The 27,965-nt window shown below is 44.5% G+C and overlaps 1 protein-coding gene across 4 annotated transcripts; it reads right to left on the minus strand.

Annotated features, from left to right (window-relative positions):
* Nucleotides 1-2,172: 2,172 nt before the first annotated feature.
* On the minus strand, nt 2,173-27,194 carry AK2 (adenylate kinase 2). Of its 4 annotated transcripts, XM_069479742.1 has the most exons (7): nt 27,031-27,192; nt 17,410-17,535; nt 15,508-15,618; nt 15,284-15,378; nt 10,197-10,269; nt 8,944-9,139; nt 2,173-6,855 (listed from the first exon to the last, which is right to left on the minus strand). In XM_069479742.1, the coding sequence occupies exons 1-7, from the start codon at nt 27,139-27,141 to the stop codon at nt 6,851-6,853; spliced, it is 717 nt and encodes a 238-aa protein (XP_069335843.1). In that variant the 5' UTR covers nt 27,142-27,192; the 3' UTR covers nt 2,173-6,850. The 4 variants fall into 4 exon arrangements, with proteins under 4 accessions (XP_069335843.1, XP_069335844.1, XP_069335842.1 ...); XM_069479743.1 differs by lacking the exon at nt 2,173-6,855 and having other exon boundaries at nt 8,797-9,139; nt 15,308-15,378; nt 27,031-27,194; XM_069479741.1 differs by lacking the exon at nt 2,173-6,855 and having other exon boundaries at nt 8,797-9,139.
* Between the last annotated feature and the right edge of the window lie 771 nt (nt 27,195-27,965).

The raw sequence follows: 27,965 nt of genomic DNA on the forward strand, positions 1-27,965 counted from the left end.
TCTTAAGGCCTGGTCAATTGACCTAAGCCTGGCCAGTTGGCATATTCCATGCTCCCGGCCAAAGAGACTAATTCAGTGATGGGACTGAGGGTCAGCCCTGAACGGCAAACTTGAAAAACAGGTCCTGTCCTTCTGCTGGGATCACTAAACTGGGGAAACAAGGCTGGGTTTCCTTAAGCTGAAAAAGAGTAGTAAGACTAATTAAGCTCTGAGAGTTGGTAGCAGTAAACTTCTCTGACTTCACCCATTCATTCAACCAGACACTATCAGTGCCTCCTCCCGTGCCTGGCCCCGTGCTGCGTGATGGGGAAAGAGGGATGAGGCAGACAGGGCTCCTCCTTTTGAGCCCAGTCTAAAGAGAAGGACAAATGAATAAGTAATTACAACATAGCACAGCCATACTAGGAGTCATCGGAGGACACCAACTCAGTCTGTATTAGTTTTTTTATGTTTTTAAAATATGTGACACATTAAACATAGAAAAACTAGACGACATAATAAAAATTTTAAAACAAAAATCTCCCTTAGTTCCACCACTCAGCTATGATCACAGTTAATATTTTCATCTATAATCATCCAGATGCTTTTCAATGTACATAAACTATTAAATAACAAAAGTACTAAATACAATGTGATATAAAAGGTTGGATCCTGCAACAGAAAAAGGACATTAGTGGAAAAAATAGTGAAAACCAAAAATAGCCATAGTCTAGTAATGTACCAATGCTGATCTCTTAGTTTTGACAAACACACCGGTTATGTAATATGTTAACATTAGGGGAAACTAGGTGAAGTGTACACAGAAACTCTCTGTACTATCTTTGGAACTTTTCTATAAACTTAACATTACTCCAAAATAAAAAGTTTACTTTTAAAAATAGAATCCCATTCTGTATTGCTTAATAACTTTTGTTTATTCACCCAATAACTTATCGTGGCACTTTTCTTTTCTTTTCTTGGAGACAGGGTCTTACTGTCTTGCCCTAGCTGAAGTATAGTGGCACGATCATAGCTCACTGCAGCCACCAACTCCTGGGCTCAAGTGATCCTCCTGCCTCGGCCTCCCACAGTGGCAGGATTACAGGCAGGAGCCATCTTGCCCCACCTTTTTCTATGTCTTGAAATGATTTATTTCATGATCACATACTATTCCATCCCATGAATGAATCAGTCAATCTTGCCAACTGTTGGAAATTTAGGTTGTTCCCAATTTTTACCATTATAAAAAAATGCTTTCTGCACATACTTAGCCATTTCCTTAGGGTAGGTACACGCACAAACTGGAATTGCTGAGCCAGAGCTGCTAGCTAGGAAACACTGAACGCTACAGGCATCATTGTTCCAAAGCATCTGACATATTAATACATGAACTTGTCCCACCCACTGCGCCAAGAGGGGGGTGCTGTTCTCATTCCCTTACCATAGGGTGGTTTTCAAAACACGAGTCAACAGAGTCTCACTGAGACTCTTTCAGCCCACTCCAGCATCCCCCTGGTGTCACATGCAACCAAAGCACACAGATCTATCCCAACGTGCTCTTCTGTGCTCCTTGCCATTTTGGCCTCAAGGAGGGCTGTCCGTGTGGGCAGCCATCAGGGTGGGTCTGTGGAATGCGAGCAGGTGTTGCCAGCCCAAGGTGTGCTTTCAGCAGCAGTTCCTGTTCTCCTCATCTTTTAACTATAGAATGTCCTACTCCATGAGCTTTAGGCTTTGTGGGTGCCACGACTATCACTTCCTGGTTGGTTGCCATGTCAGGACCACATTGTTTCCTGCCAGTCTGGAGACATCCCTGGGGAAGAGAACTCCTATTCCCATCTCCAGCCAGGAGCACATTTGGCAGCTCAGGAAACACCCCAGTAGAAAGTAACCCATTTTGGTTTGGTGCAGTATTCCAAGGGGGACAGAGGTGGCACTGGGGAATAGGTAAAGATATCCATTTTGAAATACCTGGTACTCATGGTAAGGTCCTTTTTTTCCTTGGCAAATGGCCATGGGAAAGGAAATAGATTTTTTAGGCAGCTGCTATTTTTCAATTCATATTGAAAACTTCACCACCTTTCTAGAAGGGTGCTGTGATCCTCATTTTATAGATGAGCTTTTTGAGGCTTAGAGGTTAAGTGTCTCCCTCAAGGCACATAGCGAGCTACTGTCAATGTCAAGATTTAACCACAGATCATCTTTGTCATCCCCAGAACCCATGCCCCCACACCACTGGGACACATGACTGGAACACAGCTGACAATAAAATTGAGGGACTCCCCCCTCTTCAGCCCCACAGCAAAGGATCACCTGATTCACAGTCAAAGCATAGATTGTTGTGTGTTTGGGGGAGGCGGGAGGAAGAATGGCACATGGGCTGAGCTTAAAGTGGGCCATCAACTCTGTGTGTACATATCCTTGTCTTCTGCTCTTCCGGGTTCTTGACATTATTCATGTGCTGAAAAACTTCCCTTCTATCGTCCCTGTACTTTGTTTGAAAAACACCATTTCCAACCAGCTGTAGGTTTCCCAAAAACTCTAGGGTTCTCTAGGTTAGAGCAGCCCCAAGCGCAGCCACAGCTTCCCTTGGGCTGTGCTCTGCCGGAATGCCCCGCCCTCTGCAGGGAGTCACCCTTCCTCTACATGCTGCTTCTCTTCCGAAATAGACTCAAGGCAGTTTACAACACACGTATGAGCACACAAACACTAAACATAAAACTGACATTGGGCTGGGGTAAGAATTTTATTAAGAAACGCTGGCATGAGGTGGGAGGATTCCTTGAGGCCAGGAGTTTGAGACCAGCCTGGGCAACACAGTAAGACCGAAGAAAATTAAAAAAAAAAAATTAGCCAGATGTGGTAGCACTCAGCTGTAGTACCAGCTACTTGGGAGGCTGAGGCAAGAGGATCACTTGAGCCCAGGAGTTTGAGACTGCAGTGAGCTATGATTGTGCCACTGCACAGAGTGAGATCTTGTCTCTATAGAAACCCCCAGAAACCCTGGCAGAGGAAAGATAATTGAACACAAGACTTAGTCCTTAGTTTCCTCACAGCCAGGGCAAAAAGGAAGACAGTGGAAAATGAAGCATTTCTTACCTTTAGAAGAATGCAGACCAGCTAAAGAGGGAGTATAATTAACTTAGTTCTAAGCTCAGAGGAATTTATCCTAAAAGTCTTTATGTAAGGGATACCATACAATGAAATGGTTTGTTCCATTGCAACTTTATCCTAAAAGTGCCGCTCTGTCTGGCTTACTGGTCTGAGAGCTACCTGCACGGGATCTAGGTCTTGTCTTGCTTTCTGATACCTTGTCCTTCCACTCCCATCTGCTCTCTGCTAGGGGCACCTCAAGCAGACTAGCCATCTGAAGGGACCCTCTGTGAAAGAAGCTCATCACCACCTTGCCCCTGACGACTCTAAACCGAGCTGCCGCATCCCAAGACCTCAGGACAGTGCTCCCTCCAGAGTTATGAATAATGCAACACCATCAGCCATACAGAGCTGCAGTCTGAGAGGGCTGACTGAAGCAGAGCCAGTACACACACCTTCCCATTGCCACCCTTTCTAGAACTGGGCCGGGGGGAGTTGGGGGGAACTGGCCCCTTTTTCCCACGGTAACTCACCCCTCTGGAGTAAGGGTGGTTCCAAGAGCTTTGCCAATCCAGCACATGGGAGCTATAGCACCAGTAGTCAGCAAACAATAGAGAATGACAAAATAGAAAAAGGCCTTACCTGTGGCCGCACTCCCCACTCAGGTCCTTCACTGTGACGGAACAAACCTTCTCAAATTTCTTCCTCTTTTGTTTAGATCCACAGCTTGTAGTCTTTTCTGTATCACGAGTGCCTCTGAGTGCCCTCTCCCCAGCAAAGTGTCAAAGCCACTGGCACAGGGGTCAGGGGTGTGGAGCCACAGGCTTGGGCTCTGGCTCTGCTATTACGAGACGTATGAACCTCAAAGTCCATAGACATAACGTGGAGAGGAGAGCAGTACTCCTCTCCACCAGGCTTTTGAGAAGAATGAGAGAACGTATGCAGAACCTCACAAAGAGTAAGCATTCAATATATATGAAGCCATTATTATGAAAATATAAAAAGAATTCTGCATACTATTTCAGAGGCCCATGATTTCTAGGGGATCCTCAGGTTAGGAATCCTTAGCCTGGTTCCAGCTGGTGCGGAAGACAACACACAGCTCTCACCAATGCCCATGTTTTCTCTCCAAATCCCACACAGCACATACGGGGCATCCTGACTCACATGGGTATCTCGCTCACCCGTGTCATCAGCACACCTGAGGGCTAGGAATCATTCCTATTCTACTGATGAGGTGAGATAACTTGCCCAAGGTCTCACAGTGGAGGCGCTGCTGTTGAAATTTGTCTTCTGACTCACCGAGCTGTCTTCATCTGAGGAAAAACTTGAGGCTTCTGAGGAAGGGGCTCTCCATCCTGCTTTTTCTGTCAGCGACACTTTGTGAACACAAGAGATCCTAAGACACATACTCTGGGTCCTCAGAATTGGCAGTGACTTTTTCAAAATCAGTTCTGGCAGTGTGAGTGTCCATGAAAAAGGGCCCTTATTCAGAGGGGTACTTCCTGTCTATAGGGCTACAGAAGTCACTAAATGCCTCAGAGCAACAGGGTCAAGGGGACAGACAGGCATCAGAGACTATGTTTGAGTCCAGACACAGCCTCTTATGTATGATCTCAAGAATGTCATTTCCCCTTGAGTCTTGGTTTCCTCACCTATAAAACAGGAGACAGATGGTTCTGACCGCATGGGGAGCTCTGTGAGGGCTCCATGGGTCGAGGGTGTGAGGCCTCTGCATAGTACCTGGCAGAGACACCAGTCCTCCGGGAGTGGTAGTGATTCTTTTCTCACCCAATCTTGCTTTGCAGATGAGGAAACCCAGACCCAAAGAAGCAAACGAATAATAGCTTACCCAGTCATCTCTTGTTTATTCTTTTCAACTGTACCATGCTGCTTTCCAGGCTGGTTTGACAAACATTTCCCCCCAGCTGGATGCACGATGACCAAGGGGAGGGAAGAAAATTTTCATGGGGCATTTAAACAGCTCAGGGAACAAAAAGATCAGAGCAAATCAGTGATGCTGACATCTGAAAATGACTCTGAGGTGGAGAAGTGGTGAAGCAGAAGAGGGAGGGGCTGGCTCAGGGAGCAGGACTTAATATGCCAGGGAGGACTCTGCCTCTCTCAGTGACAAGATGCCTGAAGAATGGTGGTGCTTCCAGCCCAGCTCCCTCTTGTTTGGGGAATAGCAGTCATTTCTCAGAAACCTCACTGGCAAAGGCAGCCCTTCCCAAAGCATAAGGGCTTTAGTTTAGACAAATGATTTAAGCTCACTTTTGCTGGGAAAGAAATGGATTAAAACTAGGACACACAAAGAAACAACCAGGGGGGCTAAAGATGCAGCTGAAAAGGTAGCCAAAGATCCAGCTTAGGGATTAGAAGCGCTTGTTTCTAGACTGTGGACGACTGTCTGTTCAATAATTATCAAGCCCAGCAGGAAGCAAATATTTTTCTGTGTATGTTTGGATCCAACTAACATTTATCCAATGTCTATTGTGTGCCAGACACCAAGCAAAAAGCTGCTTCTCATAAACTTCATTTAATGCCATTAAATCTGAGAAGGTGGCCATTATCAGCCTCCTTTTTCAGATGAGGAAACAGGAGCAAAATGAATGGCCAACTGGCTGGGATTTGTCCTAGGTTCCCTGAACTCCAAGAACTCCACTGGCTCAAGCTGCCTTGTCCCCAGGATCAAGAAAAGCTTGCATAGGAGCTAAAGGTCAAGAGGGCTCTTGACCTTTTCTATGAGCACACACTTGGACCCCCCTAACCACACAGCTGCTAGTGACTACAAGAAAGGGCTTCCAAGCCAGCTCCAGAATTCAATGTCATTTTTCTAGCCTAGATTCTCTCAAAAAATGCCATAACAGGGAATACAAACTTGTAATATAGTTTATTGATAGAGGGGCAAAACAAGGCAGCATTTGGTCAGTTAAGAAAGGCACCTCATTGAAAGTAATACATCACAGTATTGTCAAGTGATCCAGTCACAGGATTTGAGGATGGAAAGACAATCTTTGGATGATAAAGCTTAGGACACTTGCTCATTTATTTAAAAAGGTCCCTTCACACACCGTGGATGAAAGAAGGTAAGAGTGCAGGACTGTGGTATGTGCTGGCTGGCTGCTGAGCTCTTACCCACGAGAGCAGGTGTACTGGGGAATGAGTGGTAAGTCAGAGGAAGGGAGTCAGTCCAGCCTCCCCTGCCCTCGACCCCAGTAAACTTCATTTGCTGAGCCACCACTCCCCATGAATACATCCCATATCTCTGTCAAATGTGAAGACTGTTTCTTGATCTTATGGTATGGGGAACCAGGGTCAGTAGTCAAACCCTCCCTGTTCCAGGCTACAGGACAGATAGGACAACAGTCTGATTTCCTGTACTCTTGGTCTGGCAACACATGAGGTTCTAAGATGAAAGCTGAGGTCTTAGGGCATTGCCTTTAAAAAACATTGTTACCAGTCCAGAGTAAATGAAAACCCAATTCCTCAGAAATAATACTGTACCTCACTATTTCTACCCATATCCTCCAAGCACAGTGTTTTTTTTTTTAAATTAATTTTTCCCTTTACTTACACTTTAAAGTTACCACCCATGTGTAAAAGAATCTGCCTCACTATAACAACACTGCTGCTCTTCCAAATACTCCTCTTGAGCCCCTCACCAGCCCTCTCTCTCCATCTTCACCCTGACCACTCTTCCCCTTTGCCCAGCACCTAAGAGCAGGGATCACGCCGTGAGGAGATGAGCAGTGGTGCAGTCTCGCCTGGCCTTCTGTTACTAGGCTGAAATAGAGAGGAAACAAGAGAGAACAAAATGGGTTTTTAAAAACCAAGCACATATCAGAGAAGGCTGGCCTGCATGCCCCAGCAACCAAATGCATAAACACTGGACATTTCTCTGCCAGGTGAAAGCTCTCATGCCTGCTGAGGTTAAGAGTCTGGAATTAAATTAAGCAAAAATATAATCCTAACCATACTGAAGGGCATACGCATTCTGTGTTCTAGTTCTAACTGGCAGCCCAAATATCACATGCACGCATGTGTGCCTGTGTGCACACATTAATGTACACAGATGGATGACAAATATTTGGGAAAGGACCATGCACATTCAATTAGCAAACATTCAGGGATCCCAACTTGAGGCCAAGTGCCTGCAACTGTCCCTAGTCAAAGGGGAATTGATTCCAAGATTCATGATGCCACCTTCAGTCAGAGAAGGATCCCAGACTCCTGCAGGCATTAGTGATAGTTTTGGTTTCATTCCTCTTTCTTGCCCATTCCCAGAAGTCATGTGCTTCCCAGAAACACACAAAGCCACGCTGAGTTTCTGTTGTAAGTGGGCAGAGTTAGTTGAGAGCCAGGGAAACAAGGCAGGACAGAGGCAGCAGACATTCACTTGGACCAGGTAAAGGGGGAAGCAAGATGGCCACACATCTACGCCCAGTTGTCACGTGGGCAGAAGATAAGGCCTCTGGTAGTTCCACAGACAGCAGGAGAGCTCAGATCAGATGGGGACCAGCCAGCCACTTTCGAATCCACTGCACAGAGTCAGCAGCGGATTATGCTGAGGCAGGAGGCATTATTTACTGGATCTGCCACTGACTTTATAATGGTTTTTCCAGACGTTGCTGTTTTTGTGGTCCTTCACAGCAGCCTGTTATTTCATGTTTGCCACAAATCAAACCAGGGTCCAAAGGCACAGCATGGACCCTAGGAAATGCTTAATAGCTGTGGGGCTAAGGTTATAAATAAAAGCTGGTTACCCTCTTAAGTGGTCTTATTTTAGGGTGATCTTTTCTTGGCTAGTCTGTGGCTACTGCCATCATAAAATAAGGGGTGAAGGATTGGATTTTTGAGGGAGGTGTGGGTTTAAAAGGGACACATTTGATTTGAGATTCACATCCTGGACAGAGACTGGGTTTGAATAAATTCTGACCAAAATGAATCCAAGAATAGATCACTCCCAAAATATTGTTTTGTTCATACTTGGAAACAGAAACAAACATTAAAAATAACAGTAAACAACGTACCCTGGTCTCTCTTGGGGGAAGTGGATTTGGCTGCTCTCAGATGCTCAGCCTGGATGTTCAGAAGAAAATCTGACTTCAAAAGGGCCTTTCGCCTAGTTTAATCCTTTGGCAACAGTTCAGTTTTTAAACCCAAGACCCTACTAAAGTAGGCACCATGATGTACATCACAAAAATATTACAACTTGGCCTTGCTCTTTCTATGGTGATACCCTCTCCGAGTAATTTCTGGAATCTGTAATGTAAGTGCTTTTTTTTTCCATTTATGGGGACAAAATTAATGATCCCTATCAATGCACTGACTCATGTAGCTTTTTATTGTGGGCTAGAAAACAAGTGGAATTATCTGCCAACAATGTGCCATCAGGAACTATGACCCTGCCTGACTTCACGTGATGCTAGACTTCTCCTAACCAGCTGCTGGAAATGGAATAAATTTATGAAGTTTTGGAATTGTGGTGCCTGGCAGAAATCTGGGTTTATTTTGGTCAAAAAATAAAATCAAGAATCTGGCTAAAGAGGCAAACAACTGGTAAAGCAATCTAGCCTAAAACTTACAAAGTGGGACAGTGAACACATACTTATGCCAACACACACACACACACATACACCACACACACACACACACACACACACACACACAAAGATGAGATGAGAGTTGCACATATGCCAAAGATACATCAAGCAAGTGCTTTTTTAATCAATACATCAAATGATATTCTTGCTAGCATGAGGAAGTTTCCCTCTGCCTGCCCTGCCATTCCCACCCACTCCCTCAACAGTGATAAGAAGAAAGGAATTCCTTTTTGGACCCAATATTAGATAAACATAACCAAGTCTTTACATGTGGCTTTGGAGAAGGCTGCTAGGATGCACGCAAACACGACATCAGGGGTCTGGGACGCATCAATGGCAGAGTGGATTCCCCGTTTTCTGTAGTACTCCACGAGTGGGGTGGTTTGAGTGTGGTAGGCCTCCAGGCGGATTTTCAAGGCCTTCTCATTATCATCTGATCGACGGATCAAGGGTTCCCCAGTGATCTGAGAACAGGGAGAGGGCAATGAAAGGCCAGGCCTATTAACAAGGTTTCCTTATCCCACGTCAGATGTGTTTTTGAGATGGGACTATTCTGCCCAGGATACTGTCTGATCCCAAAGCCTATTAGTGGCAAAGACAGGCAATCTAGACTCTCTCCAATAACTTTGCTACTCCCAGGAGCAGACCAGGTGGTCCAGAGAAGTCAGGGAGCCTGTCAGAAACGGCAACAGTGAGATGGGCAATGCCTTTCTCTCACAGCTTTGTGCTCAGGCTGTTCAGCTTCTAAGAGGAATGCTTCTAGGGTCAAAAGCAAGGAAGTCAGAGGCCCCTGAGACCAGAAGAATATGTCAGAATCAGAGATCCATTAGTAATTGTAATCTTAGTTGTCTAAATATTTAGCGTATTTACTAGAGTGTCACCAACCAATATTCTGAAAGTGGCAAGTGAAGTGAGAACTCCGAATGGTATAATTACCAACTCTGCAAAATGTGACTAAGTTGATATAATGGCTCTGAAAACCGTATTTATAGAACCTGGATAACCTTAGGAACTTGTTGAACGACAAAGGTAAACCCAGGAAATTCTTACTGTTGCCTACATGCTCTAAAATAGACCATATGGACCCCTTATGGTAAACGGTACAGTGACCACGTATGAGACCCCAGGACACAGTAGAACAGTCACTATGGAGAGGATATTCTTCTGGAGGACTGATCAGCAAACTTCTCTTCAGTACCATGCCCCTCACTCCTCAATTCTGTGCTTTCAATCAACCTTCTAGTTAGTTGACCTCTTAGGTGGCCATGATGCCAGAAAGGGGCTGCTCCTGGCAGAAGACAGGTACAATCTGGACACTGGGAAGTAGTGGGCGCAAGTAGCTACCTTGAGGTCAAGCAATAAACCTTCCAGGGAGACAATGAACAGATCTGCCACAGGCTGTGTGATTTACTTGATAGTGGTATTTTCCATCGTTTAGTCATATTGGTAACAAAAGAGAAAACAGCGAAGAAAGACAGAAGGAGGAAAGAAAAAGAAATTTCTTGTCCTTAGTTTACATACGTCATCTTTCATGGGCTCCTTTGGGGGGTTGAACTCCTCGTGGTAAGAACGGCCACTCTTGGGGTGAATCAGCCTGAAAGACAGCAGATGAACATGAGTCAGGTTGACTGAAAATACCCCCCGCACCCCAAGGGTTTCCAGAATGACAAGCAGAGACAGAGAAGCTGGAGGTAAGGACCCAGTACCCAGCAGAAAACCCAGCTATAAGCATCTCTTGCTTACGAAAATAACTGGGCTTCCAGGAGAGCTTATGCCAGTGGCAGAGTAAGTACGTTTTCTATTTTGACCAAACATGATAATGAGTATCCTGTGGAAGAGGCAAACTGCTGGCGTGACTACCTAATTCAGGACTTGAGAGAAAAAACTCTAGTGCTGGTCTTACACAGCCATCCATTCTATTCACCCGTTCAGTCAGCAAGCACTAACAAACGCCTACTCTGATTCAGTCTGTAAGTTGAATCCAGGGGCTACAAAGCAATGAGTCAAGATCCCTGTTCACAAGTGGTGCTTAGTGGGGGAGACAAACGTGGAAATAAATAACTACAACAAATATGATAATCTGGCAGCTGCTGCCAGAGATTTGTACAAAGTGCTATGGGGGATAGAAGACAGAGAAATGAATCCTATTTTCCAACCTAGTCTGGTTATAAAACCGGAAAGGTGCTAATAGGAAAAATATGTCCCAGAAATGCAGCCACCACAAGATAATGCAGTATACCCTCTTGATCACATAGATGAAGGACAGCCTAATCATTATGGTGCAATATTCAAGTCACCAGGAAAAATGACATATTAAACAAGTCATGGAATAGAGAGCCCAAGAATAGGCATTTATTTGACACTGAATACATAGCTGGTAGCAGCATCTGTACTGATTCCCCATAGGCCACAAGCCCATTATCCTGACTGGGAATGGCCACACCTCAGAAGCCTAGAAACCTAAAAGGGGAAGAAGGCAGGTCCAACTCTGCTCAGTGGCTAAGGCTTGCTAGAGTTCTGTGGTTTCCCAATTCTCTGCTCTCCTCATGAAGCTCTGATAGACCAGAGCTTCCTCACATTTTCACTTCTTGGCATGTACAGAACTAATATTTGTACAGTACTTGGGGGACTTGCTCCTCCTGGGAGAGCTACGGCTACCACAGGCCTGCCCAGTTGCTTTGATGGCCGAGGGGATCAATATCTCAGCACAAGGCCGGGCGCAGTGACTCACGCCTGTAATCCTAGCACTCTGGGAGGCCGAGGTGGGCGGATCGTTTGAGCTCAGGAGTTCGAGACCAGTCTGAGCAAGAGCGAGACCCCATCTCTACTAAAAATAGAAAGAAATTATCTGGACAGCTAAAAATATATACAGAAAAAATTAGCCGGGCATGGTGGCGCATGCCTGTAGTCCCAGCTACTCGGGAGGCTGAGACAAGAGGATCGCTTGAGCTCAGGAGTTTGAGGTTGCTGTGAGCTAGGCTGATGCCACGGCACTCACTCTAGCCTGGGCAACAGAGTGAGACTCTGTCTCAAAAAATAAATAAATAAATAAATAAATCTCAGCACAGCACTGAAGCCACACCTTAGTAAAATGGGATACTGAGTTTTAATCACAGCTTATTTTGGGGGGAACAAGATGGTCCATTGATGGCATAAGGTGGCAGTGGTAGGGGCGAGGTGACAGCAGAGAAAATAAGCTATACAGTTGTTCCTCAGTATCCATGAGGGATTAGTTCCAGGATCCTCCCTCCGAGGAGAGCAAAACCCAAGGATGCTTAAGTCCTGTATATAAAATAGTGTTTGCTATTTTATATTTGCTTATTGCTATTAATATTTGCTTATAACCTACACACATCCTCCTGTATACTTTAAATCATCTCTAGATTACTTATAATACCCAATGCAATGTAAACGCTATGTAAAGAGTTGTTATACTCTTATTTTAAAATTTGAATTATTTTTTATTGTTTCTTTTGTTTCAAATATTTTCAATCCATGGGTGGGGAACGCACGGATATGAAGGGCTGACCGCACTGAGAAGTGAGTGGGCCAGTGACCGCAATCATGTACTGTGAGGTTGGACTGTCTACTATTGAAGTCCTTGGAAGGGTTTCTCTGATGTACCCATTCAGAAATGGCATCCATTGGGAGACCCAGGGAGAGCACAGGCTGCTGGGCACAGCTGCAGTGCCTTTGGGAAGGGATGGGGGCATGTGATGTGGACCATGATATTTCTTCACCATCCAGACAGCATAGGGCGCATGGCAGCCAGGTTGCAACAAACATGACTCTCTCCTCTCCACGTCTCTACACCGCCTCTCACAAACTCCCAGATTCCCTCAGGCCTCCAATTACATAAAACGCACTGCTCTTTCCCCTATGCACATCATTCTCTTAAAGACAAATGCCAAGGCTCATTCCCTAGAAGGTAAATGAAAGAAAAAAGCCCAATCTCCAAGTTCTCAAAACGGATTCGTCTAAAGTACTAACCAAAACAGCTCCATGAGCCACTCAGCCTGGCCTACAGGTAGGATCAGGACTGGGATTCTATGGTTACTGCTGCCTTGAGTGTGATACTTTAGATACCCCTTTGCTCATCCACAAAATGGAGATGGTACTAAACATTAAGATAATAATACCAGAGAGCCAACTGGTAAGATTCTCAGGATACCAGAGAGCCAGTACTGAATAGGTTAAAAACAAAAACAAAAACCACCAACCATACATATTCAAGAAACAAAACAATGACTCAAAACGATTAGAAGTGAGGTCAGAGCTAATCTAGATTGTTACAGTGGGGTCTTTATCATCTCAGACTTAAACAAGATCCATATTAAACCGACTAGTTCCTGCCTCATTTTCTTCCAACCATCAGTGTGTTGGACAAGGAGGCAGAAAGCAGGCTTCTGGGGCTAGCCCTGCCACTCATCTGCTGGGTGAACTTGGAAACACTTTCACCAGTGACGTGCTCTGTGAGGGAGGGAGTCACACTAAACCACTCACCTCCAAACTGAGGAACTGAGTCTTCTCTCTTTCACTCTCTACAGCAATCCTATAGTTTGTTCTTCAGGGTTCCTCTGTTCTCTACCACCCAACCATAGTCAGAGGCCTCCATCACCTCATGTGGATCACAATCAGGCTCCTAGATGGGATCCTTATCTTGTTTTCCTCTCCCCAATTTAAACCCTTGTAGACCAGGACCAAGCTAATGTTCTTAGAATGGTGTTTTTACAACACCCAGTGGCTCAAGAACATCTCATGACTCTTGAACTTGTTGTCAAGTCTACCATCATCAGTTTGGCAGACCTCCTTCGTCAGGCTCCCATCCTATCTTCCCAACAGCACTCATTCTACCACCCAGGCAGACACAGGTATGTCTGCTCCTAGCCCTAGCTACAGCCCCTCCCTGTACCCATACTTATTCTTGCTTCTAGTCCCTTCTGGGAAAGTCTCATTGAAATACTCTTCATCTAGGAAGGCCATGTTTGATGTTATACCTATCCTAGGCAGCCTTCCTTCCCTGTCCCCAGGCTCTCTTCTTGGACTTCCTACTGTACTGGACAGCCCTAAAACAGCCTAGTTTACACATATGACAGAGATGGGTGTCACTGCATTATTTTTCTAGAGCCTCTCTTGTTCCTTCACCCTTAAGGTCTAGTACTGTGCTATGCAAGAAGAGGTACTCAGGAAGCTGGGCCCATCAAATCAAAGGCCCCTCCCCATGTCACCTGGTTTTGTTAACATTGGCTTTGTGCTTCAGGGACCCCAGGCCTGGTGATGTCCCTTACTGTCAACCCTACCACTTCTTGGCCTACATCAACTTTTGTCTACTCTGTGCCCAATGGGGATGCAAAGAAACAAAAGTCTCTCTATTGAAGGAACTATGGAATAGCTGGAAACATGAAACCTGGACATTTGGAAAGAAAATTATTACAAGGTGGATTCCAGTGTATTTATTCCCTGTAGCTTTCCAGGATACTTCTAACATTTACTCTGCTGTCTAGTCACATGTCTGCCTCTCTCCTTAAAGGTATCAACTACAGACATATGGAAAAGACAGTCACCTCATTAGGAAATCAAAGTAATAAAGTCTAAAACAAGAAGACATTTTCCTCCTAATTAAATACAAAAATTTACATGCACTACAATGGTCACAGCATCAATTTAACAGTGGCCAACTGGAAGAAACACAAATGTACAACAATAAGGGAATAATTAAGTAAATGATGGTTTACCTACTGTGAAATATCATGCAGCAATTAAAAATAATGGTCATGAATGTCTGGTTCAAGACGGTGGGCTGACCACCTTCCTGAGACTCCATTAAAATGACAAAGACATAAAAAAGGTACAGCCCACGATAAAGAAGAGAAGAGGGTCCATTAGTGGATGAGAGCCTCCAACATATTTCTGGAAGGCACAAAGCAGATGGTAGAGTGATTAGTGAAATAGGGTAGAGAAAACTGTAGCCTAAAGCAGTGTTGGTCTTTTGGAACAAACACGTTCAGAAGCAGAAGCACTTTCGTTTTCAACACTCAGAAACAAACATGTTAAAACAACAGGCACACACACACATACGCACAAATAAGGTGGCTATACTATGAGCAAATTTTTCCTCCATTTTCTAAACTTTGTCTAGATAGTTATATTATTTTTAAAATAAAAAGCCCATAGCAAAGTATGGCAACTCCAACTGAAATCAGATTTAAAACGTCCTAACCTGGAGATACACATGTAAGGAATTTAACATTTCTTAAACACCCACTATGAGCAAGGCTCTCAGCTATGCACACTGTGTTATCTAATGTGCACAACAGCTCCTCGAAGCAGGTGTTATCAAACCCCCTCTATATATGAGTAATTCTTAGGTTAAGAAACACACCTAGGGTCAGAGTTAAAAGGTGACAGGACTGAGACGCAGTCTGACTTCAAATCCCTTGCTCTTCTTTCCATATCTCCATCCCATGTCACCACCACTTCAGTGGATGTCACCAAATAACACCAATCTGGCACTAAGCTTCATGGCTGAGATTAGGCAAGAGCAGTTCTCACAGTCAGACAAAGCTCTGAGGAGGCATGAAGAGAAGGAACCTTCAGGGGACCAATACCTTCCTGTAATTCTCCGGATCAGCAGAGAGTCTGGGATGCTGAATTCAATCACAGAATCAAGTTTCTCTTTCCTCTTCTCCATGAGGTTGTCGAGCTGTAAAAGAATGTGTGGCCCACCTAAGCTACCGGAGCTTGGTCAGACCCATCTCCTTCAAAGGAATTAAGGGATAAAGGGCCAGAGTTAGCTTACATACAATAGTGATACAAAAACTAAGCTACCTACCATTTCTGCCTGCCTCACAGTCCGAGGGAAGCCATCTAGAAGAAAACCATTTCTGCAAGAGGGAGTCTCCAAATTCTTCTCAATGAGCTCCACTACCATTTCATCGCTTACCTGGAAGTTAAGGACAATACAGCTTTGGGTTTAAATTCATTAACTAGGTGATATTAGCCCAATTCCAAGTCAAAGTTTGTGTGTGTAAAACCTGATTACTCAACAGCAAGCTGTCTTGATCCCAAAGAAGCAAAAATCAGAGTAAATGTGGAGTGGCTCCATTTGGAATATCCAGTTTCATGATTATTTCTGTGATTGTCATATACATGATCTCTTCCCTTGAAATACTCCTGTGTTCCAGAAATTCCACTGCTTGTCATCCCACCAGGAGAACTCTGTGTCTTAGGTCCTTAAGGCATCTCCTAACACTAGAGTCAGAGTCCTAGCCATCAGATAACAGCTTACTAGCATTCAGCTGTTCTCTAGGCACAAGAAAGGTAAGGACACATGGCACAAGAAAGGTAAGGATACACGAAAGATCACCTGAGGAGAGCTCCAGGAGAGAATGGGGGGTGACCAGAGAGCAGAAAGGTACCAGCCTTCCCTGTTTCACAATTTTGAATAGGCTAACAGTAACGTGACCGAGGTGTGTGCTTGGTCACGTATCTGGGCCATCCTGGATATGAGGCAACAGAGCACACTGAATTGGCAAGATTGGGTCAGAACTAAGGCACTGAACACCCAACCCAACACACATCTGATCCGCTCTAAAATCCCAAAAAGGATCCCTTCCAACTTTCAAAAACTGGTTCTTCTCCTGTGCCTTTATAGAAAGAAAAGTCCCCAGTCTGTATTACAGTGCAGGCTGCCCATCTTGGCAGCTAATGCTCTTATTTCTCAGCACTACCTGTGAACTTGGCAACAAAGTAGAAGTTCTGCAACTAAACGAAGGCTGGAGATAAGCAATCTCATTGCCATATCCCAATTTTTTCTTAGCATAGTTTTTTCTGCCAAGACCCAAAGTCCAAAATATCTAGCTTTCTGGCTTGACCCAAGGCCTCACTAACATGAAGGGAAAGCTGAAAACAAACAGGTGGGTGGTGGGCAGGTAGAGGTGCCGCTCAATGTAGCTACAGAATCTCAAGCCTAACAAAAGGTAACTTGGGGAGGAAAGCAAAGCCCAGCACCGTTCCCCAACCAACATTCTGAAATACAAAAAGACCGGAAGACCAAACAAAAATGACTTCTGAAGGTGATCCCCAGAGGTCAAGTTCCAGAATAACTCAGTTATAATTAAGCCCTGGCACTAATCAAAGAAGATTTAGTAAATAATAGATTGTACTTGCCCAATCAGATCAACTGTCCTAAAAACAAGAGAAAATGCTCTTATATCCCCCACATAGGAAGGATTACCTTTGTCACAATTGCCAAGTAACTCCCTTGTTAGAAACATAGAACACAGAGCCACAAAAGTAGGTTAAAAAACGCTTCTGTGACTTGCTGAGTCCTCTCTGGATTATATCCTTGTGTTCTGGCCTAGGGATGGCAATTTCATTTTTGCCTCTAAAATTTGGGTATATTACAAAACGCAACAACACAAAAAAACCTCAAGAATACTCTAAGTGCCATAAATTCAGAACAGACCAAATAACTTGCTACTCTAAAAGTTCATATAATCTGCCAGTATGTTAAAATACCCTCTAGCACAGGCTGGTCCAAGAGAACTTTCTTTGATGGGGGAAATGTTGTGTATCTGCGCTGTGTATCTGCTTGAAATGTGGTTAATGCGACTGAGGAACTGATGTTTAAATTAAATTTAACTTAATCTACATAGCCTACTGGCTACCATGTCGGACAGTGCAGATCTAGACTCTGAGGAATATCAACACTCACTGGTACCATCAAACCTACCAGTTTCCCAGCATCCATAGTTGCTTTCAGCTTTTTTCCCAGCTCTGAGCCAGAAGCCACCATGGCCCTCAGCATGTCCCCAGTGGCCAAATGGCAGACACAGAAATTTTCAGCCAGTCTAGGTGCCTGTGGAGAGGAAGACAAAAGCCAAGGTAGAGTTAATGCTGTAGGCCCTGGAGTCAGAATGCCTGGGTGTAATCCTGGTCCTGCCATTTACTGGCAGGGTGAACTTAAGCAAATGTCTACTTCCTTACCTGTAACAGGGATAAAAATGCCTTATGTTAGAACATATAATGATTACAGGGTTATGGTAAGAATTACATGAGATAATATACTTAAAAACAGTGCACCTAGCACACAGGAAGCCATCATAAATGTTAGCTATTATCACTACTTACACTTGACACACTAGTGACACATAAGCCTCAGTTTCCCCATTATAAATGGGAAGAATAAAAATAGCAGTACCAACATTTCATATGGTTGCTTTGAAGTTTAAATGAGATCATGTAGGCCAGGCGTGGTGGCTCATGCCTGTAATCCTAGCACTCTGGGAGGCCAAGGTGGGAGGACTGCTTGAGGTAAGGGGTTCAAGACCAGCCTGAGCAAGAGTGGGATCCCATCTCTCCTAAAAATAGGAAAAATTAGCTGGGTGTGGTGGTAAGTGCCTGTAGTCCCAGCTACTCGGGAGGCTGAGGCAGGAGGATCACTAGAGCCCAGGAGTTTGAGGTTGCAGTGAGCCAGGCTAAAACCACGGCACTCTAGCCTGGGCAACAGAGAGAGACTCTGTCTCAATCAATCAATCAGATCATGTACATAAAGCACTCAGCACAATATCTGGCCCATAGCATGTGCCAAATAAATATTTGCCAAAGGAATGAATGTGGGATTATCATGTACTACAGCCACTGGGCCTAGGAGGCAGCTGGGAGTAGGATGAAGAAAGCAAGTTTGCCCCCAGGCAGAACTGGGCTCCTCCCTTTGCCTGTCACTAGGTAGCTGCATTATTTTGGCCAAATCATTTAACTTCTCAAAGGCTCCGTTTCCTCATTTTTTTAAGATGAAGGCAAAAAAATCCAGTTCAGAAAGCAGCTGTGAGGATTAGATGAGATATATACAAAGAGCACTTGGCAAATAATAAGCACTTACATATTAGTTTTAGGAGACATTATAGCCTTTTGTTAAGAGCACGGGCTTGAGAATCAAACTGCCTGGATTTCAGACTCCAGGTCCACCAATTGCTACAGATGTGACTTGAGAAGTCACTTCACCTTTCTAAGTTTCAAATGTCCTCTAAGTAAAATGGAGATGGCAAAAGTACTTATGTCACTGGGTTGATGACAAGAGTTTATGGAATTTGGCATATGCAGGCCCTGGCACATAGGTAAGTGCTAAGTGAGCATTAACTATTACCATAACCCCGCCCTAATTCTATATTCATTCATAAAAACACTAAGAACCCTGCTGGAAGCCAGGGAAACAGATGAATAGAAGACATAGACCCTGTCCTTAAAGGGCTCAGAGACTGACAAACATACATCAGAATGCAGAATTAGAACAGGAAGAGACCCTGGACAGGTCAACAATGGTTTTGCAGTGGCAAAAAAGAATGCAGAGTTCACAGTTCAAGGAGCTCAATCTTAGGTTTCTGGTTCAACTGTTTTATAAAATAAGTAGGTTTGGATCCCTGTTCAAACCAGTTCATTGGGAGTTTTCTTAGGTGCACACAATAAAAGTTAAATAGATGGGGCTCAATGCAGAAAATTCTGGCTTGTAATTCATGGATTGATGTAGTTCCAGAAAAGAAATGCCTTCATAGCAAAATGGAACCCAGATGAGAAGGTGTTAAAAACTATACACTTCGGTCAGGAGCCGTGGCTCATGCCTGTAATCCTAGCATTCTGGGAGGCCGAAGCGGGAGGATTGCTCAAGGTAAGGGGTTCGAGACCAGCCTGAGCAAGAGTGAGATCCCATCTCTACTAAAAATACAAAGAAATTAGCCAGACAACTAAAAATATATAGAAAAAATTAGCCGGGAATGGTGGCACATGCCTGTAGTCCCAGCTACTCGTGAGGCTGAGGCAGGAAGATCACTTGAGCCCAGGAGTTTGAGGTTGCTGTGAGCTAGGCTGGTGCCATGGCACTCTAGTCCAGGCAATAAAGCGAGACTCTGTCTCAAAAAAAAAAAAAAAAAAAAAAACCAAACCAAACCAAACAAAACAAAACAAAAACAAACTATACACTTTGGAAAACCAATGAAGTTCAGGACCCCTGGCAATGGAAAACCAGGCTAGCACTGTGGCCCCACACCCAGAGACAGCACTTTCTGCCAATCTTTCTCCTTGGTTGTTAAAATTAACCTGGAAGAATAATTTGGAGGTCAGGCTTGCTTAAGTGGAAAGGCTGACCAAACACCACAGAGAAGAACTGTTGGCACAGAACCTGCTCTATTTTTATCACTCCCAAACTGTAGGACTCTTACGCACTGCTCCAGGTGATTGGGTTCTACAGCTGTATGGAAGAATACACACCAATAGGGAAGAAAACAAATTCTTTCATTTCCTGCTGGCTGCATGGGAGTCACTGCAGTGAGCTGCAAAGAGCATGCACTGGCTTTGGAGTCAGAGAGATTTACACTTGATTCCTGGCTAAGGCACTCGATAGTTGTGTGATCTTGGGCTAATTACTTAACTTCTCAGAGTGTCAGTTTCCTCACCAGTTGAATGGGGATAATGACTACTTTATAGGGCTCCTGTAAGTATAAATTAAATAAAGTACCAAAAACATCAGATATGAAGTAGGCATGCAATAAATAAAAGGCCCCTTTCAATGGTCTTTCTTCTTTGCGTCACTCTTTACTTGCAGACTGTAGAAGCCTGATGAAATAACTTTATTATAGTCCTCTCAGACTTCAAACTTATATTTTGGAACAGCGCTACTCAGACTCTAAATCACTTGGGGAGTGCTATCAAAATGTAGATTCTGATTCCACAGGGTGGGGTCCAAGCATCTGCATTTTAAGCAAGCTTCCAGGCCTGGATGGGCAGCTGGACGCTGAACCACACTTTTAAGAGCAGGGGTCTAGAATCCACACTCAAACACACAATCACAGCCTGCTGCTGCTAGCCAAGGACTGTTGCTGAGCCCAAGAAACAGACTCATCACCTCTGTGAGAACCCTGAAGAGGGTGCAAAAATTTTTGGCAGAGTGGATGGGAATAACTAGAACCAAAGAGGCAGCACAGTGGGTGCAGTGGTTCTTACACTTCAGTGTATGATCACGATTATCTGGGGCACTTGCTAGGCCCACCCTGAAAGCCTAGGATTGATAAGTTCTCAGGCAGTGCCTCAGGATTCTGATGTATAGTTTGTGAGCCCTGGGGTAGTGGCAAGAGGTTGGGTTTTGTAGCGGTACAGACCCGAGCTCTACCCTTTATTCACTGTGTCACCCTGAACAAGTTACATAATCTTCCTATACTCATCTATGAGTACAGGTAACAATGTCCACTTTCAGAGCTATTGTGGGGATTTAATAAGATTTTATATGCAAAAACATCCAGCATAGGGCCTGGGATTTAGGAGGAAATAAAGGGAAACTATCAGTCCTCAAGATTTGATTTAATCCCAGACTCACCTGTTTTTTCACCTCGCAATCATCTTTCTGCCTCCAGTCTTTCCCATGCCTATTGCCAATGCTCCTGCACACGCAGCTAGAATTACATCCTAAGATATTGTTGGATATGATACCTATCCCCCAAAAACACACATTCAGAAGCCTTCAACGTCTCCCCAGTGCAACAGGGGAGAAGTTCCAAATACCTTAGCTTGGCACTCAGTGCCCTCCACAATCAACTCCCAACATGTTCCAAGCTCTCCAAATTTAATTTCCCAAGTGCTGTATGTGTATGCCTTGCACCACCACAGACGAGCTGCTCTTATGCATGGTCCCCAAATATGAATGCCTCTCCAAGGAACCTCAGCTCAAGCTCCTCTCTCCACAGGAATGCCCTCTCCCTTCGCCCTACTGGTCTAAGTCCTACCCTTTTCTGTAGTCAAATTCTGAATATATGTCTCCCATCAAAAAACATCCCCAACTATCCCTTCTTCCTCTGGGGAATCATACCAACATCAGCTAACTTTGAACGTTGGCAACATGCCAAGCAATTTTCCATGTGCTGTTTTACAGTAGTTAGTATGCATAATATATAATAAACCCATGAGGTGGGAACTATTTTTATCTGCATTTTACAGATAAAATTCAGAGTCTAAGTTGCCCAAAATTACATAGCTAGTAACAGCAGAGCTGGCAACTAGCCCCAAGACTGTCAAGCCCTACCTCTTATCCATAACATTGTGTGGCTTTTTTTTTTTTTTTTTGAGACAGAGTTTTGTTGTGTTCCCCGGGCTAGAGCGCCATGGCGTCAGCCTAGCTCACAGCAACCTCAAACTCCTGGGCTCAGGCAATCCTCCTGCCTCAGCCTCCCAAGTAGTTGGGACTATAGGTATGCGCCACCATGTCCAGCTAATTTTTTCTATATATTTTAAGTTGTCCAGCTAATTTCTTTCTTTTTTTTTTTTTAAGTAGAGACAGGGTCTTACTCTTGCTCAGGCTTGTCTTGAACTCTTGAGCTCAAACAATCCGCCTGCCTCGGCCTCCCAGAGTGCATGAGCTATCGCACCCAGCCCACTGTATGGCTTTTAAAGAAACAACCCACAGAGCCTTAGTGGCTATCCTTAACAGGGTATGTGTGTGTCTGGAAGGGAGCACAAGGAGGACTTCACAGTGCTGGCAATGTTCTGTTTCTTGATAATGGGTGTAAAAATTTATCAAGCTGCTTGCTTATAATACTTGCACCTTTTTCTATGTATATTATACCTCAGAAAGTTTTTTTTTTTTTTTTTAAGTCACAGAAACGTGTTTGAATTTCAGCTGTCTTTTAACTTATTGGGGGATATCATTACCAACTTCATTGGGTGGACAGGAAGATAAATAGGAGACCTTCAACAAATAATAGGTCTTGTTCTATCCCTGAACTAACCCAGCATTCGTCAGCCACTCATCTGACGCTGCCCACACGGCACCCTGAACTAGTAGGTATTTTTTGCATGGATATTCATTTCTGCCTATCCAACTAGATGACACAGCAATAACGTAAAATGATGACTCTGCTCAAGAGTTAGACAGACATGAGTTCAAATCCTACCTTTGCTACTATGTGTATCTTGAGGTAAGATACAGCCTCTGGGTCTCAGATTCTTTATCCCAGTAAAAAGTTATGGATAACAAGAGCTACCTCCTAGTGTTGTAGGATTAAATCAGATGATGCCTGTAAAGTCTTCAGTCTGGGGTCCGTCACGTAACTGAGCAAAGGGTGACTATGCTGTAATTATTATAACCTCCTGACATGCATAGGGTAGGGGAAAAATTTAACCGAGGGCAGTAGACAGCAGCAGAAAGAACAAGAACTTTGGAGTCATTCAGATGCAAGCTCTGCCAATTATTTGCTACGTACTTAGAGAACAAGCTACGTAGCAAGTAAGAACTTCAGTTTCTTCAACTGTAAAAGCAGGAATAAGAGTGTGGGTCTCACAGAGTTGCTGTGTCACTGCCCTGACATAACTAACGAGCCTGCCCTGTAAGATGGCAGCTGACTGCCCAAGTGCACCTGGCCTCGAAGAATCGGTATAAATTTGACACATGGAAGAAATGAGGAAGGGCTGGTAGAAAAGGCAAGAAATATACCTTTGGTTTTGACCACACTGCAGGACCACCCAATCCCAAAAGGGAGACAGGGAAATGAAGTTATTTAAATAAAATAAGAAACACAAGTATTCTAGATGTTTTAAAACACTATGTTGATGCAAAAACAGGTAGTTTTCAAATGTTTATTTTAGTTAAAAGTGGAGTTTTCAAACGAAACATTATTTCAGCCAACATAATACACATAAAATACTGAGCTATGCAGGTATATAACAGGCAGTATCAGCAGGAAGAAAACAAACATTACTGAGCAGGCGCCAGTCACTAACCTCGCGTTAGGGATTTTACATCAAAGATTGCAAACATCTACCAACCGGGCGGGGGCGGCAGGCGCAAAGCAGACAATGCAAATGAATGCAATGAGTCAAATACAAGCAACAGGCAGTGAAGAGGACTGTGCAGGAGACAGGAGAGCACATGGACCACACAAAGAGGCAAGGCCAGTGACTGCAGCCATCCTGGAATGGAAGCCCATCGCTGCCAGATCTTCTGATTTCTCAAGAGAAACTGGAGCTCCGGATTTTTAAGAGAAATTTCACAACGGAATGCACTCTGTGGTCAATTTATTTTTTTGAAAGCTGACAAAGGAAACAAATCAAGCATTTTTCCTGCCTTTTCCATATAAACCATATCACTGGGTAACCAAATAGATGGGGGGAAGTTTCTCTTCATAGAAATATTTCAGGTAATAAATGAAGAAATAATTACATGATTACTTTGCCATTTTGCTACCAATAATGAATTACTGGACCTAGGCACTGAACAGCAATGGCTACAAACACCACAGAGACAAACACACACTATGTGCCTCCTAACGGAGCACAACACCTGTGAAGTAGTCAGGCCAAAAAAATTGAACCTCAATCAAATTAAGTGTATGGATCAAACTACCAAATTACAGGAAACAGGACAGAGGAACATGTTAAATACACCATGGGGATACAAGTGAAAATTCCCAGAATGAGTGATAACAGTCCCAGCACAAACAGCCCAGTTTCTTCCACAAGAAAAAAGAGAAGGGGAACTTATTAATTAAAAGAGACTTAAAATGATCACATTTGTAAGATAAATAAAAATTTGAACACTGACGGCTATTAAAAATTGTTAAGTTTTAAGGGGATACCATGCTTATGCTTAAAAAAAACTTCTCTTTTAGAGATCCATCCTGAAGTATTTACAAATGAAATGCTATGATGCCTGGGAGCTGCTTTATAATAACTTGTGGCAGGAGAGTGGATGGGGAAGCAATGGCCACCAGCTGATGGTTGCTGGGGCTGGATAATGGGCACATGGGGCTCATTATACCATCCTATCTTCTTCTGTGTATTCAAAACTCTTCATAATAAAAAGCAAGCGTGCGTGGGGTGTGCCTGCAGGCTAAATGCTACTGCAGGCTGCCACTTTGCAACCTCTCATTTATGACCTTTTTTTTTTTTTTAACTCCACAAAACCACATACAACCACCAGTATTCCTATTGTTCCAACCCTGGAAAAGAAGGTTAAATGGCTTGTGCAAATCTTATCCTTTCCTCAATTCCCAGCCCTAATCATATCTCTTCTACTCCCACAAAGCCTTCTCTGACCAACTCCCAGCATACGTGCACCCTTATCAATCACTTCATTAAGTATAATTTTCAAAACTTCCTGAATAAATCATATTTTCTACTGAAATACATCCAAGCTGAAGGAGGGGAGGGGTGATGTGTTACTAAGATAAAGGAGTCAATATTTATTGAGTACTACTATATGCCAGGCTGTCATCTAGGTACTTATGGGTGCTTTATATACACATATATAACATAATCTTTCAGTATCCTTGTGAACTTTTAGTCCATGTGGGCAAAGACCCTGTCAGTCTTGTTCACTGCTTTATCTCCAGTGTTAGGTGCTCACGAAATATTAAATAAGTAAGGTAGGTATTAAGGGTTAAGTTGGGGGGATGGGAGAAAACCTTACCTGATACCTGGGGGTGGATGTGTAGAACTGGTTTATAGACTGGGGAGCCTTGGGGGTTCTGGTTAGGATCCTGAGTCTGAACCTTTGAGCCGTGTCCAAATTAAGGATTGGAAATGCTCAGAGGGCCTCTGCTTAGAGTTGGGACCTGAAGCCACTGAAGACTAAGCAGCTCAGGATGACTCAAATTACTTTTAGAAGAGAGGGAGTTTGAAATTTAACTTCCTCAATCAACAGGTAAGAGAAGAGGTGAGAACACCAAGGCTCAGAAATTACATAGCTTGCTAGACTATAAAGCCCTTGTCTCAGCACTGGGATGGGCTGTCCATTGCATAACTACTGAAATCATTAACTTCAATATGAGTTAAGAAAAAAATCATCAGCGCATTTGAGTTCCACTGTTTATACTTGGTCACTCAGCAAAAGTCTGGGATTAAACATTTCTACGCTGCAGGTTACCTAATAAATAAGTGGCAGCAACAGGAAAGAGGAGATGTCAACAACACTGAGGACAAAGAGACTAGGTACTACTCATGAGCTCCAAGGAAGAAACAGCTCAGTCTACGGAGAGAAAAGAGAAAGCAGTCCTTCCTGACCTACTGCCCAGAGGCAGAAAGCAAAGTCACAGGAATGAACCAAGTGTTCCAGACCTCCCTGCTGCTCATTACCCACATTAATCTGTGACATTCATCCCGATCAAGTACCAGTAATGTGTTGGGTGCCACAGGGGGTCCCAAGGATGAGTAAGAAAGTCTGTTTGCCAAGACTCTTTAAACTTGGCCAAGTGCTAGGAAGAGAAGAGTGGACGCAGATGGGAGCTCAGAATTTCAGGCATTCCCTTTTTAGAGACTAACAATAAGCAAGAACTAGAGGCCTAGGGCCTGGGGGGCAATACCGGACCCTAGCAGGAAGATCTGGAGGGGTCCCAGATGCCACGTGAGGCTCCCGCAGTCTGCTAAGGCAAAAGGTAACTTCAGACTCCAATCCCACCGGAGCCCCAGGGCTCCTGAGGTCCCAGGCTACAAGAAACCCATTTCACTAACTTGGGAAAGCCACCTGACCTCTCTGGGCATGTTCTCTTACCTGTTGATTGAGGAAGTTAAATTTCAAACTCCCTCTCATCCAAAAATCATTTGAGTCATCCTGAGCTGCTTAGTCTTCAGTGGTTTCAGTCCCAACTCCAAGCAGAGGCCCCCCGAGCATTTCCAATCCTTAATTTGGGCCCGGCTCAAAGGCTCAGACTCAGGGTCCTAACCAGAACCCACATGGCTCACTAGCCTATGAGCCAGTTCTACACACCCAACCGCACGTATCAGATAAATAGGGAGAGCCTTAGGTTTTCTTCCATCCCCCCAACTTAACTGGCCATATCTCACTTCTCTTAGCAGTGCTCCTAATCAGCACATGTCAGCTCCCACTCCGCCCCACGTGTTGGAGATGCTCCTCTCTCCCACCTCCTGTCATTAACCAAAATAAGTCTTCCTAGCTCTAGTGCCTCGAATGTAATCCTGATTCTGGACAATTCACCCCAGACTCGCAGGGAATCTGGGCTATAAAGCTTCTTGCCTCCATTTAGCCTGTAATTTAGATGCCTTAGCCCAGGGCTCACACTACCCCTCAAATCTTTCAGTCTCTAACGCTTTATTAAGGGCCCTAATCGGCCCTCAGATCCCCACCAGACACCTCAACCCTGAATCCCTCAAACACCCCATGCCTAACCCAGACTTCCCCGACCTCCAATTTGGACACTCTCCCAAATGGCTCACCAGAACCCGAGACCCCGGCCAGTGTTCCCCCAGGCCTCAGCCCACGGCCCGCTCCCGGGCAAGAAAAGGGCTTCCGGATCTCCGGCCGCCCTGACCTTGGAGTTCCGTGGGCTCCGCTGCCAAGCCCGGTGCCACCGCTCACCTGGGTACCTTTGCCAGCCCCGGGAGGCCCCAACAGCACGGCCCGGATGCCTTTAGCATGCTCGGGCTCGGGCTCGGGCTCGGGCTCGGCCGCTGGCACATTGGGAGCCATGTCCGCCAATGCCTCTCACGGGCACCCGCCGCACACCTCACAAGTCTAGTGCTTCCAGGCCAGCGCGCCGCGCACAGCACGCACGCCACGCACGCCCCTCTCGCCGCTCACATTGGCCCGTCGCCGTGTCCGTCAGCTCGCTCCGCCCGCCCCCGGGCACGACGGACACTTCATCTTACCAACCGCATGGCGGCACTGAGGAAGGCTACTTTTGATTGGGCAGAATCAGTGAGGGAGTAAGGAAGGGGCAGGCCAGCATGGACAACGGGGTGCGGAGTGCTTGTGGCGCTTGGAGCTAGTGTGCCGAGTGGGCGGGAAAGCGTGAAAGAGGACAAGAGGCTGGGCTGGGAGCCCTAGTTCGGTGTTTGACAGTTAATGACACCAGCAACTCCCCTGAAGTCCTATGAAATTGCCTGTGCGAGTGTAAATGGGTAAAATCATTCTTAGAAGACAAATTGGCAATATATATCAAATACGCTTTGGTCCAGCAATTCCGCTTAGGGGAATTAAAAGGACATAATCAAGGATTTGTGTAACAAATATGTTAATGGCAACTCTTGTAACAGCCCAAAACAAACCAAAAAATAAAGGCAATACCCCACATGTCCAACAATAAGAGATTGGTTAAATAAATTGCAACAAACTTTTATACTGGCATCATCCCATTGTATAAGACTATTTAATCAAGTGGGAAAATGTTCACCTAGCAGGATACAAAATTGCAGTTACAATAAAATTTTGTTAGATAGTTACCAGTGGAGACCTCTGTGTAGTGTGCTTAGAGGAGCTTCTCTCTTTTGTGCATTTTCATATTTTGTAAAAGT

The sequence above is a fragment of the Eulemur rufifrons genome, chromosome 8, assembly GCF_041146395.1.
Source record: "Eulemur rufifrons isolate Redbay chromosome 8, OSU_ERuf_1, whole genome shotgun sequence".
Taxonomy (NCBI): Eukaryota; Metazoa; Chordata; class Mammalia; order Primates; family Lemuridae; genus Eulemur; species Eulemur rufifrons.

What these genes read in the sequence shown, in the direction of transcription:
- AK2 (XM_069479741.1), bottom strand. Translation starts at nt 27,141, where the DNA reads ATGGCTCCCAATGTGCCAGCGGCCGAGCCCGAGCCCGAGCCCGAGCCC. An exon ending in ATCCGGAGAATTACAGGAAG is followed by an intron (nt 10,270 to 15,283) that starts GTATTGGTCCCC and finishes GCTGTCTTTCAG; the next exon opens with GCTGATTCACCCCAAGAGTG. An exon ending in AGGAGCCCATGAAAGATGAC is followed by an intron (nt 9,140 to 10,196) that starts GTATGTAAACTA and finishes CCCTGTTCTCAG; the next exon opens with ATCACTGGGGAACCCTTGAT.